This window comes from Lactuca sativa, chromosome 2 (genome assembly GCF_002870075.4).
Source record: "Lactuca sativa cultivar Salinas chromosome 2, Lsat_Salinas_v11, whole genome shotgun sequence".
NCBI lineage: Eukaryota > Viridiplantae > Streptophyta > Magnoliopsida > Asterales > Asteraceae > Lactuca > Lactuca sativa.
The window spans coordinates 180,428,793-180,443,736 of NC_056624.2; the positions used below are offsets into that span (position 1 = coordinate 180,428,793).

Consider the following 14,944-nt stretch of genomic DNA (forward strand, 5'->3'; position numbering starts at 1 on the left):
TTTCATTTGATGAACCTAACAATTATAAATTAATATGTATTATGTATTCGTTAGATCAATGAAACAAATTTGTTTATTAATTTATATTACCCTTTCACGAAACCAATTATGAAATTCTCTCTTTTCATCACTTTGGGGATGCTCATATTTGAATTTCCTATGTTGATGACCAAAAGATATAGATTTAAAAAGATAAAATAAAAAATTAAGAATGAAAGTTAGAGATAAGATTAATTACTTGATATATTTTCTGACTTCTTCACAGCTATTCAATACAAACCATTCCATGTTATGCATTTCCGTTAAATTAAGAGTTTTGATTTGAGTTGTGCTAGTCGGTCGACATTTAGACTCAAACATCCAAAACTTTGTTTTTTCAATGACAACATCTACATTTCTTTCTGGACGATTCTTTACATCTCGAAGGTACATTGAACAAAATGATAAAGCTTCTTCAGCAACATAACCCTCAACTATAGAACCTTCTGGCTTCGCCTTGTTTCTGACATAGTTTTTTAGTTTTTTCATATATCTCTTGAATGGAAACATCCATCTCATACAAACCGGGCCTCCAACAATTGCTTCATCAGGTAAATGCAAAAGTAAATGAACCATAATGTCAAAAAACGCCGGAGGATAAATCAATTCTAACTTGCACAAGATTGCAATAATGTCTACTTTTGCTTTCCTCATATCCTCCACCTTCAATGTTCTGGAACAAAGTTGCTTGAAAAACGTACAAAGGTCTACAATAGGTGTATAAGTATCTTTGTCTAACAAACCTCTTACTCCAATCGGTGTCAAACGTTGCATAAGAATGTGGTGGTCATGCGATTTCAACCCAATAATGTTAGTATTGGTATCGTTCAGTTTCTTACTAATGTTAGAACCAAACCCATCTGGCAGTTTAACCTCTTTTATAAATTGAAAAAAGAGTTGTTGACTAGATTTCGTGAAAGAGTATCTTGCTGGGGTCTATGAAACTTGTCACCATTTTTTTGCAACCATTCATTTCTCCGAATGTTTAGAATTCTCAAGTCCTCTCGTGCATTTGATGTGTCTTTGCTTTTATCGTTCATTAGGAGAGTACCTAACAAATTCTCGTCCACATTTTTCTGGACATGCATGACATCTATGTTGTGTTTCAACTGTAGAGAAGACCAATACTCGAGTTCGAAGAAAATGCTTCGTTTCGACCAGTTCAACTCATAATCTTGCCGCTTTGGCTCCCCGCCTCCATGCTCAGGATGTTTACCCGGTTTACGAGTTAGTAGACGACCTAGTTGCTCTTGTATGTCATCATTACTAAAGTGTCTCGGAGCGGGTCTTGTCTTTTCCATTCTGTTAAAGTCCAACCTCTTTCTTAACGGATCATTAGCATCTAGGAAACGATGATGACCGATATATACGACTTTGTTTGTTGCACGGTACGAAGGAGTGTCTTCATTGCAAGTAGCACATGCTCTATACCCTTGCCCACTCCAACCTGATAGACTACTACGAGCTGGCCAATCGTTTATTGTCCACAACAACATAGCTCTCATCGTGAAGAATGTGTTTGTCGCCGCATCTTTAATACATACGCCTGAGTTCCATAAATGTTTAATCTCTTCCACCAACGGTCTAAGGAAAACATCCATATCCTTACCTGGAGCTTTCGGTCCTGGAATCAACAAAGTCAACATGAATGATGACTCTTTCATACAAAGCCAGGGTGGCAGATTGTATGTGGTGAGTATGACCGGCCATGTGCTATGTGGATTACACATGTTTCCAAATGGATTGAAACCGTCAGCTGAAAGACCTAGGCGTACGTTACGGGGTTCACTTGAGAAGTCGGGGTATTTTTTATCAAAATCTTGCCAATGTTCCCCATCAAAAGGATGAATTAGCACACCATCTTCTGAATGTCTGGTACTATGCCAAATCATATTTTTGGCAGTGTGCCTCGAACAATATAAACGTCGTAGTTTAGGGGTCATAGGAAAGTACTGTAACACCTTATGAGGTACTGTCTTACCCTTGGTGTTTTTATCGATCCATCGGCTCTCTTTACAAACGAGACAAACTTGCAATGAATCATGTTCTTTCCAAAAGAGACAACAATCGTTTTTGCACACATGTATCGACTCATACCCCAGGCCAATAGACTTCAGTTTCTTTTTGGCTAGATAATGTAAAAGGGGAACCTTGTTGCCTTTGGGAAATGCTAATTGCAAGAGCTCAAGGAGTTGATCAAATGAACTATCAGTCCATTTGTTGTTCACGTTGATATGCATTAACTTTGCTAGAAACTCAAGGGAAGAAAAGATGCAACCGGTATACAATTGAGTTTCCATTTCTTCCAACAACTGTGCAAAATCATCATCCACACCGCTACCCCTTGTATTCGAGGTTCCTTCATCGAGGTTGGTATCATTTTCTCTCGACTCCCACATCACATTGTCGATTAAATCGGCCATTTCGTTACTTGGCAAGACGACTGGAGGAATAAAAGATTCACCATGATAGATCTAAATTTTGTACACCTTACTGAAACCATTTATAAATATATGGCGTTCAACTTCAGTCAGGTACTTGAAGTAACGGTTATCACATTTTTCACACGGACAACTGATTTTACCATTACTATCAAGGTGCGACTTGGACTTCTCGATAAAAGCTTTGAGTCCTGCTTGGAACTCGGGATGGTTTCGATATGGATTAGTAGTCCAGCTTTTATCAATAGACATGATGTTGCTGAAACAAAATTTTGGGTTTAGAGTTTAGTATACAGAATTAGCATTGTTTTTTTTTTTTCCAATCCACACTTTTTTACATCTAAAATAATACAAAAATTAAGTAATAAAAAAATAAAAAAAATAAATTAAAAATTTTTATTTATGCATTTTTTAATTAATTTTAATTAAAATTACTTGTAAGCTTTTAAACAGTTTTATAATAGACATTATGTTGTTGTGTTGTTCTTTTTTACCGTCGAGATTAAAATATATATAAGTTTTTAAACAATTTTATAATTTTTTTTGTGTTTTTTTTCCAATTATAACAATAATTTTTTTTTTCAATTATAGCATCCTTTAACCTATTTTTATGGTAACCGATTATTATTGGTTATAGAAATATAATCTTATGAATTAATTTGAAGATTATAAGTTAACTATATAACTTATTGGTTAATTAATTTGGAGTTAGTTTGGGTAAAAACTAGAAACTTTCTAGTTTTTGTATATAAGTTTTTAAACAATTATATATATATATATATATATATATATATATATATATATATATATATATATATATATATATATATATATATATATGTGTGTGTGTGTGTGTGTGTTTTCCAATTATAACAATAATTAATTTTTATTTTCTTTTCAATTATAGCATCCTACTTATAAGAAAACCACATAATTTTACATACATATTATGTTGTTGTATTGTTCTTTTTTACCGTCGAGATTAAAATATATATAAGTTTTTAAACAATTTTATAATTTTTTTAGTGTTTTTTTTCCAATTATAACAATAATTTATTTTTATTTTTTTTCAATTATAGCATCCTTTAGCCTATTTTATGGTAACCGATTATTATTGGTTATAGAAATATAATCTTATGAATTAATTTGAAGATTATAAGTTAACTATATAACTTATTGGTTAATTAATTTGGAGTTAGCTTGGGTAAAAACTAGAAGCTTTCTAGTTTTTGTATATAAGTTTTTAAACAATTTTATAATTTTTTTGTGTTTTTTTTTCAAATTATAACAATAATTTGTTTTTTTTTTTTTTTCAATTATAGCATCCTACTTATACCAAAACCACATAGTTTTACATAATACATAAGGAGATGAAATTCACATACTTTTACATACATATACCACATATACACCAAATACAAATACATACACATACACACAAAAAAAACATCCTACTTAAACCAAATACACATGATTTCACATATATACATAATAACATCATATTTATACCAAATACAAAAGTTTCACAATCATATATCACATTTACAACAAACATACATACATTCACATACACACAATAACATTCTACTTATAACAAATACATATAATTTCTACCAAATACTAATATACCACATATACATCAAACACACGTACATTGGAATATATATACCAAATTCACATATATTCAAACAAATACGAAATATACAATCTAATTTTCACATATGACAATTTTCACATAATTTAACATATAAATACAAAATTCACAAAAAAAATGAAATAATAGAACCTGTAGTGGCGGAAATCAACGGATATGTAGCCGGAAAAACTAGTCTTCACCCGAAATTACCCTCACCGGAAAAACTGAACAACACCACCAAAATCGCTGAAATTGAACAATGTATTGCAATTTAGTCATCAAAATCAGCTTCTAATAATCATCAAATGTCCCTAAAGGCTAAACTACAACCGGAAGCTATACAACTAATTGCAATTCAATAACCACAAACAAAAAATTGAATAACTTGCTTCTAATCCAAAACAACACCACCAAAAACAAGAATATGAACAATTTATTATCATTCAATCACTAGATAAAGCTACAAATCGAAATTAACATACAAAATAAAAATGAAATCACCAAATAAACTTACCTTTCTTCAAGAAATGGAGGTAGAAATTGGTACCAAAGGCTTTAACCACACCTAGAGATACTTGCTTGGAACAATGTGAGGAGGAATTTGCTTGGAAGAAGCAAATTGAAGAGGAAATCGGCGAAATAGTGAAGGAAATTGGAAGCAAACAGAAAGGAAAATGAAGAAGGGAGGGTTTCTGCGTGCATTTTTTTTTATCTGCGAGAGGCAATAGCGGCGACACTAGACCCTTTACCGGCGACAATTAGTAATAGCGGCGACAAACTGGAGGGAAGGGTACCGCGTCATTTTTAGTGAACTATTAGCGGCGACTTTTTTTTTTAACCTTTAGCGGTGACATCTGTGTCGCCGGTATTAGGTTAGACAGGATAAAACACCCCACCCGTTGGATTGGATATCTCATCGAACGGTTGAGATGCAACAGAGGGGGAAAGTACAGATTCGGGTGACAACCCTTTAGCGGCGACACTATTACCGGCGACTTTATCTAAAGTCGCCGGTAAAGCCTCTTGTCGCCAGTAATAGTGTCGCCGCTAAAGAGTATATTTCTTGTAGTGTTAGTTTCTAGGCTATCCAGTTCGACCAACAAGTTGCATTGTCTGACACTGGTGGAACACTCTATTTTGCTCAAATGATTCAAGTTAAAGGTTGGAGTAAAATGGTGTTTGACAAAAACAAAATAAAATTAGTTGAGGTAAACTGAATCAACTAGAATACTTACTAATAGATAAATGATTGGCCAACAAAGCATAAATGGGTTTTCCAGAGCTTATATGTTAGAGAGTGCACCGAGTCGTTCTATACGACATAAAGGTTGTCAGTACCATCGGCTACACGACCCGTCAATGTGTCATACCAGAGATTCGACGAAAGAGCGAGTTACATAAGCCTTGCCAACCCACCTCTCTCTCTACCTTCTCTCTTCTCTAGACCGTTTACCAACAATCATTTTTTTGAAAGTTTCTTGTATTTTTTTTTCTTTTTTGCCAACTATAAAGAAAATGTCATCCACGTCCACATCCTCATAATTAACCTCCTCAAACAATCATTTGGCCTCATTTGTCTAAACAAAAAAGAGGCTAAGGAAAGAAAGTGATACCAAGTTGATAAATTGTGTACCTTGGAAGCTATGGAGCAAAAAAAATGACACTATTGGAGGAGGAGATATGACCACTCAAGTAAGAACGAGTGGAATACGATATACAATTATTTTTACAGTCGTGTAACAATTTGATTGGAGGGCGTATGAGTGATGTGTTAGTGAAAAAATGGCGAATTGAATTGATTTTGGTTGAGAGTTTTAGAATTTGTTTTAGGATTTTAATTATTTTAGAATTTTAATTATTGTTTTAGAAATTAAATTGTCTTTTTTATGATATTATTTTTGTAGTTTATTCTTTTAATGAAATGTTATGTTTAATGAAGTGTTGTAAAACTCACCGAGTTAGCTGATTACTTCTCCGAGTACTCGTTACTCGGCCCGTTACCGAGGCGAGTTACAGAATCACAAGTACTCTTCGATCGGCCCCTTACTGAACTGAGCAGTGTTGTCAAACCCGGTCAACTCGTTGATTAATATGTAAAATATATGTAACGGTTTATTATTTAACACACACACATGTGATTACTACTACATATATATCTTAAATTTTCAGTAATTATTCACGAAGTGAGACCATTATATGTTTTTCAGTTTTTGTGTATTTACATGTATCTAATTTTGTTATATATTTCAATTAACTTAAGATTTCAACTTATGATTTTGACATATATAAGTTCTCTAAAAATACTTCTATATGAATTATAGAATCCGAGTGCTCCCAAGTACTCCTAAGTACTCGCTACTCGGTAGTCGGCCGAACAGGTACCGAATAACGAGTTCTACAACCTTGGTTTAATGCAAATTTTATTCATTTAATTTTGGTAAATGTTTAATTTAAAATAACAATAATAATTAATTATGGGGGTTGGGAGTGATGAATTGCCATGATATCTAGGTTGGAGGGATGAACTCCCTCTACCTTTAGGGTATTGGAAGTCGATTTTTTATCTACACCAAATAGCGTAAACGTCATAAAAAAGGAAGAATCGCAGGTTAACTAAGTTATTGCTCTCTCTCTCTCTCTCTCTCTCTCACACACACACACACACACATCGAGTGTTAATCAAAATAATGCCTCATTTTTCCTTTTTTTTTATCAACTATAAATACAACATTCAACCAAGAAATGAAGTGATAAATGTGATGCTCACCTAGAAATGGCAAATTGCAACGATTTATGGTTGGTAGATGTAGAATTCTACTTTAGGCTTTTAGTTATCGTTCTAAGATTGATATCACTGACTTAGAATTTTAATTTTCATTTTATGATTTTCTTTGACGTTTGCAGTAGTTTACTTATGAAATGTTATTTTTAATTATAGTTTCTTTTAGTTTGATTTTAGAAGATTTTTATTTCAGATAACTATTTAATTATGTGGCTTGTGAGGGATATAAATGGACGAATTTCCATGGATTGTAGGATATGAGAGATGTAAATAAGACGAGAGATAAAATATGACATGACAATGAAACTCATGTGCATTGAGAGAGATGAGGGGGATGGACGTAGATTTTTGCAAAAATGAAGCAGCTCTAACAGTTCCGAGATTGACTTTTCAATGATGACAGGATGACCTTTATGTTGGGTTTTGAGAATTCTAACACTCCTAAGTGTACATGCAACCCTAAATATCTTGGATCTATGTTTTCTCTATTGTACATGTAAATATGAACTTTCCAAGGTATTCATCCTAACTAGCATAATAACATTGATTCATATGAATATATCGAGTTAGAATTACATACCTCTTTGATGTAGAATGTCTTCATGAAGCTTGAGTGCCTAGTGCCCTAATATGACACCTCAAATGGTTCACACAACATCATATGCACTTGTAAAGACTTGAGAGAATATACACACTTCATGAAAATCGGCTAGCCCTTTCACATATATTCTAGTGTCGATTTTGTCAACAATAAGATGCTTATATAGTTAGTGACAATTAAGGTAAACCCTAATTGTCATGGCTTTCCATTTCCTTGGATCCATGGGTTCAAATACACCATGGATCATCCATGGAGCATCCTATGGGTTTTAGCCCAACTTGACAATCCATGAAGCATTAGCCCACTATACAAGTATGGATGATTTACACAATCAATCCATATATTTAATTAGTCTTCTTTTGATCACTTAATTAATTCTAGATTAATTCTTGATCAATACTAATTAAATAATCTTATTAATATATTAGAACTTATAATATATTAATAAACCTTTAGTGTTATTTCTCTCATTTTAGTCTATCCAAATGCATGATGCCATGCAACCCAAATGGACCATGTCGGGTCAGGTCAAGTCTTACCAATTATAGTTATGGACTTAAACATTAATCCAACAGTCTCCCACTTGGATAATTCTATAACTATTATTGTAAGTATGACTTCAAGAACCGACTGGAAATCGTAGCTCTCAAAAGCTTCTGTCGAACTCTGACCTTGTCGATGATCTCTAACCTTTGTCAATGACTTGTCCATTAGATAAGGGATCATATATTCCTCCATTCTAGATATCATATGGACTGAGACATGGATTATAATCATTCTCTCTGTCCATTTGTTGTTTCCTGATTTCCGATTTATGATGACTGACTAATTGAACATCTCAAATCAGTCCCGGCCCGGCTAAGCACTTACATTTGTCATCACCAAATCATCGAGGGGACCACATATATCGCTTTTATCCCGAAGGTAAAAGGAACGGATAAACTTTGACTCATATGTCTTGTTCTACTACTTGTTGAATCATACACAAAGGCACGTTTTATAACATCGAGTTACCAATGCGTTTTCGTGCAATCAATGTATAACCAACTCATAGTAACAACTCATGTCTCTAGGTTTAAAGAATATAAGATATTATCATCTCATGATCACTCGTGATAAAATCCATGAAGTGATTCCAATGAGCGTGGGTTGAATCCAATACTCATAACTTATGAGCACTCATGAATGTTGTAGCACCTCTTGGCTATGTCGCATACCGTGGACATCTACAAACCCAATTCATGATAGTCTTGCCTTAATACCTACTTTACGTATTATCGACTCTGGATGGTTTGAATAAATTAATCATTCAGGAAGAACGACCTAGTTATTCTGGAAGTCAAAACATGCAAAATGAAACACAAGAATAACTGAATCCAATATGGTCTCAGAACTTATGAATATAAATAAAACACCTTTTATTTATCACCATATGATTACACATTATTCATTGCATACGGTTTCAGCTATCAACTTTATACTTGAATTAAAAACAATAGTTGTCCCATGATCCAAGCATGTACACTATGTTTTTTTCCTAAACACTAGTCATGCCATAGACCAAGTATGCAAACTAAGTTTGTCTATGATCTTTACTTTGTGAAAGAGATCAATTGAACATAATTCCAATGATTCTCATTTCACACTCCCAATTCCTTACTACAAATGCAAGAATTCCAAATTCATGTCATTTACTGAAATCTGTTAGATTCTAAACTTATATGCATTGATCCTCTTGTAATGATTATGCACAAAGTCACAAAGACTTAACAACAAAGATTACAGAGCATTCCAAAGGAGATCAACTCCTTGGAAACATCCTTCTTGCATTAAGTTTCCTAATCTTACACATATTTATTGAACAACTTCCACCTATGGGATCATTTCCATATTCCCCTTTTGACTATCACTTCTGAACAAGAATTGCCTCCTTACAGATTATGTCAATATGGTCCTTCTAGAATTAACACTATACTTCCAACTGTCCTTGAGCAACCAATCTTTGGTAAACCTTAGAAGGTCCTCGACAATTGCTTAATCATTTTAGTCATATCCAATTCTAGACTTTTCCCTCTTAATGCTCTAAGCATTTTGAAAATTTTAGAAAGGATGAATATTATAGCACATGATTTGCCAAGTTCTCATAATTCAGATTATGAAAAGGGATGTCGTAATCATAATCGAATTTTAGAACGCAAATAATGGACCCATATATAGAATTTACTTATGTTGAACCATTCCAACATAACATTCATATATATACTTGACTAAACTTGATTAAAATCTTACTTTGACTAAACTTGATTAAAATCTCACTATCTAAGCTGTTAGATTTGAAATGATGTATAATTTCCTCTCCCTTAATTATAGCAAAACAACTTTTCAACCCTTGCAACTTCACGAATTGAAACTTTTTTTTCTATAATTAACATTGTTAACTTGCAATACTTATTATTATTATCATGCTCCCACCAACATGATGATGGGTTTTGGTCATAAGACATCCTATGTGCTCATACAAACCCTAATGCTTGGATCTAGGTTTCTCTATTGTACATGCTTTGAATCCAAGACTATAAACCCTAATTCTAGCATATGGAAATCAATATTAACATATAATTAGGTTTAAGATATTACCTTGATTGTTATGTAGCAATAACAATCCCAATTCCTCCTTGAATTGACTTTGGAAGGCTTAGAGTCACAAGTGTCACTCCTCTAATGGTTCACAAACACCATAAGCAAGAGGATGAAGAGGAGAGAGGATGGAGGCTGCCCAAAACGTGTTCTAACCCTAGAAAAGAAGTTCCCCACGTTTTTTGAGCCTTAAGGGTTCTATATATAGTGAGGCTATTAGGGTTATCTAACAAGGAAACCCTAATTTGGTTGCTTAAGCCCTAAGCAACCCATGGAGCCCTTTCTTAAAGCCTTGGACGACTTCATATGGGCTCCCCCATAGAATTCGTCCACCTTATAATAAAAGGCAATCCATGGCCCAAATTGCAATTATCTTATAATTACAATTCCAGTCCCTTAAGTTTAATTAATCTTTTTTAGTCACAAAACTAATTACCAATTAATTATTGACTAATATTAATTAAACAATATGATTTTTTCTTTAATATATTATTCTCATAATATATTAATAAATCATATTTAATCCTTTCTCTCCATAATTCATCCTATCAAGTTGCTTCGGTGAAGGCAACCCAAAAGGACCATGCACCATCGGGTCAAGTACATACCAAAATAGTTATGGACTTAGACACTAATCCAACAGTCTCCCACTTGGATAAGTCTAATAACTATTATGCGTATGACTTCAGATCCTTATCTGCAATCGTAGCTTTCCAAAGCCGCTGTCAACTCTGATCATATCAGATACGCGTGTCCTTAGATAAGGGATCATATATTCCTCCATTCTAGATATCATATGAGATATGATTTCAAATCATTCTCTTTGTACTACTTCTCGATTTCTGATTTATGACGACTGACTAATTGAACAAATCAAATTAGCCCTAGCTCGGCCGAGCATTTGCGTTTGTCATCACTAAACCATCGAGGGGCCCAAAAGATATCGCTTTTATCCTACCTTGGATAAAAGGAATGGATAAACTTTGATACAATGCTCGCTTGCACTCACGCACCGAATCACACACAACAATATGTTTTATAACACCAAGTTACTAGTGCATTTACATATTAACAATGTGCAACCGATTCGCAAGATACAACTCACACATCTCGGTTTCAAGAATATAAGATGTTATCGTCTCACCAATCACGCGTGATACAATTCATGGAGTGATCCAAGTGAGTGTGGGTTTAATCCAATGCTCAAATCATATTCATAAGCACTCATGAACGTTGCAACAAACATTTGCTTATGTCTAATGCTCTTTAGACAATCCACACACCAATTCACGACAGTCTTCATTCATATCTACTTCCAACATATGAACGACTGTGGCCCGTTTGAATAATTCGATTATACTTAATAAACTCAATTATTCTGGAAGTCAAAACATGCAAATTTGAAACACAAGAATAATACTAATCCCATATGGCCTCAAACCTTTGAGTATAAATAAAACGCCTTATATTTATCACCATATTGATTACTCATTATTTGTCGTTTCGGGTAATCAACTTCTTACTTGAATTCCAACACTTGTCCCATGCTCCTAGCATGCACACAATGTTTACCTATGGTTCTTACTTTGTGAAATAGATCACATTGAACACATTTCCAATCCTTCTCATTTCACAACTCCAAATCCGTTTTTCATAAGTTAAAGAATATCAAATTCTTGCTACTTATAGAATATGCTAGATTCTAACATTCTATGCAACTTATCCTTTCGTAATGTCACTGTACCAAAGTCACAAAGACTATTGCCAATGATATTACAAAGTCCTCTATCGGAGATTGTTACAAGACAATTCCATAGACGTGATGTCTCTCACTCAAAGTACATTCTTTGAACATCCTTTTGCATAGAAGTTTCTAATCTAGTCATAGATTTCTCAATATTCAATTCCTAATATGGACATACTTCCATATGTTCCATATGACAACTCATTCTTAATAGAATCTTATCTATTTGTAATGATGTCGATATGGTCCATCCAATATGGAAACATTTCCATATTTTCCAATACTATACTTCCAACTACTCACAAGTGACCAATCCTCGTCGAACTTGGATTGTCCTTTGATAGTTGTTTAATTATTTTAGTCTAAACGGATTCTAGTCCTTTTTCCCTCTAAATGTGCTCGACATTTGGAAAATTTTAGAATGGTCAAACATTAAAGCATTTGCAATCGATCCTATACCCGAAGTGTATGGGACACGACACACAATGTTTTATTTGCTATGTTCTCAAAATTCGAATTGTGAAGAGGGATGCCGTAATCATAATCGAAATTTTAAGAACACACTTTGTACCTTTGACTAAATTTTTATTAACATTTATCAACCTAAACCTTTATATTTGAAATGAAGCATAATATTCTCTCCCTTAATTATAGCAAAACAACTCTTCAATTATTGCGACTTTGCAAAGTACGACTCTTGTTTTCTATAATTAATATTGCTAACCTTGCAATACTTTCCTTAATAATCATACAATCATAACTTTTATGCTCCCACTATCTTGATGATTATTATAAAACATAACACTTATGCTCCCACTAGCTTCGACATGTATTCATAAACATCTTAACTTTCAGAAAAACAATGCTTATTGAATTTCTTAAGTTCATGTTTCTAATACTTAGTGCTTTGATAATCTTTTATCAAGGTTTCTTGAACTTATACACATTTTTCTTCGATAGTTCATATGTGTGTCTAAACAATTAAGACTAATTGCCAAACCTCACAATTCAAATTATGGAAAGGGATGTCGTAACCATAATTGAATTCGAGAATGCAATTTTACAATCACTATCTTCTTAAAATATGTCTTAGTGAAAGCATTTCCTCACAATCATTTTCATGAAGGAGGAAATCTTATGACACTTAGATTTAAACAATGTATTTGTTCATATCCATGTGAATTTGTCAAAACCAAAGTTTACGACAAATTCAAACTCTTATGGATCGAACTTTCTTGATCTTGATTTCTTGCCTTTATGGTAGCACAGCTGCCCACCACGTCTTCCAAGTAGTTAAGCAGCTCACCTTTTCCTATCAATGTACTTTCCATTGATCAAGGTCCTTGCCTTTTATGCATTCAAATGAGAACTCATAGGACTCACATGCATAATTAACTTAATTGGATTGGCACAGAAACCAAATAATGTCATCACGATAGGTTGTAAACCTCAACTCGTGTGCTAGTGATGATCGATAAGGTTTATTTGATTTGTACTTGAAACCTTTCAAGACCATTAAGACTCCCACTGACTCCTTGACATATAAGATTCTCTTGTCAATAAACATTTCTTGACAAACAAATATTCAAGAGTTAGTGTAGCTTTTATCAAGACAAAACACTTCATAACTTTGGTCCTAGTTGGTCTTTGTCTTATCCATGACATCACAACTTTCCACAATTGATGAATGTTATAAACCTTCACTCAATGTCACAATCTTAACTTTAAGACTTGTTATTGGAACGAAGTATGATTGACTTCTTGATTTAACCATTTCTTCAATCCTTGATTCCTCTTCTTGGACATACAATTGTACCAAGACTCACTAAGAGGATCAATTGAGATATGGTTCTTAATCATTAAGACCTATCATAAAGCATAAAAGGTACTCTTCCTTCTTCTTAGAATGGAGAAACTTTTATCTCTCTGCCTACTTGATTTTTGTTATTCGTTCTACTATTGATTTAAACTTTTTCAATCAATTCAGAATTACACTTAATCTTATAAGTATAATCATATTTACTAAATCTTTAGTAAATCATGACGAATATCTTGGTTACTCTTATGGTGGACTTGATCAACACGCAACTTTGTGTGCTCGATCTCCTTCACTTGACACTTTGTCAATGAATTAGTCTAATTTCCAAATATGAAATTTCTCATTCATCATGCAACCAAGTTGCATGATTCCAAGTTTCTGTCCAATTGAAACTTGGGCGATGAGAAAACTCTCCCTATTTGGTAAATTCTCGACATTTCCATAAACAACATTATTAAGAATCAACTCCATTATTGCTAATAGAAACATTCAAACATCAATTTTTCATATACGCCATTGCAAGGATAAATAAATAATATAAAATCAAAATTTATTTTATTGCGGAAAATTTTGTCCTTACAATGCAATTCATTGAAAAACTTATGCTAATACATCTTTCTTAGCAATCTAATTCTAACTCTAATTAGTAGCTCAAGAATCTAATTTTCAAGAAATGCGATTGAAATCCATTCTTTCATGGTTAGATTTTGCTCAATTCATCCCTTAAGCTTCCTTTCTTTTCTTCGATCCTACAAAACATCAATTGTAATCTTATCACATTATGTATTGAGAATCTAGAATAGGAGCTTAAAAGAGTTAGTCAATGGATTTTACCTAAATTAGAGCCATACGTTTCGACTCTCCCATCTCTTAGATCTCTTAGGTAAATAGGGCAGCTTCGTCTCCAATGCCCTTTCTCTTGGCAATAAAAGCAAATTGACTCTTTTGGAACATGACATGGAACTACTTCAGACATTGTCTTTCTCTTGTGATCAAACTTTTCGATCATAGCATGTCTTTCGTTGCCATTGTCTATATCCATAGAGGTCTCGAAGGCAGATTCACCAATCAACTTTGCTTTTCTATTGCGCCAAATCATTTCTGATTCAACAGCAATAAGCATATAGGTGAGATCTATAAGGGTCACGTCGTAGTTCATCATATAGTACTCTCTTACGAACTCACTATATGAGTTAGGAAGTGACTGAAGAACCCAATCAACAGCCATTTCCTCACAAACAACGG

General features: G+C 33.5%; 1 protein-coding gene across 1 annotated transcript; it reads right to left on the bottom strand.

The window, feature by feature from the left end:
- Positions 1 to 917: 917 nt before the first annotated feature.
- LOC111876637 (uncharacterized) lies at positions 918 to 2,462 on the bottom strand. Its single transcript, XM_023873182.2, has one exon. The coding sequence runs from the start codon at positions 2,460 to 2,462 to the stop codon at positions 918 to 920; it is 1,545 nt and encodes a 514-aa protein (XP_023728950.2).
- Positions 2,463 to 14,944: the final 12,482 nt, after the last annotated feature.

Excerpts from the sequence above, each read along its gene's own strand:
- LOC111876637 (XM_023873182.2), bottom strand. The coding sequence starts at position 2,462 with ATGGCCGATTTAATCGACAATGTGATGTGGGAGTCGAGAGAAAATGAT.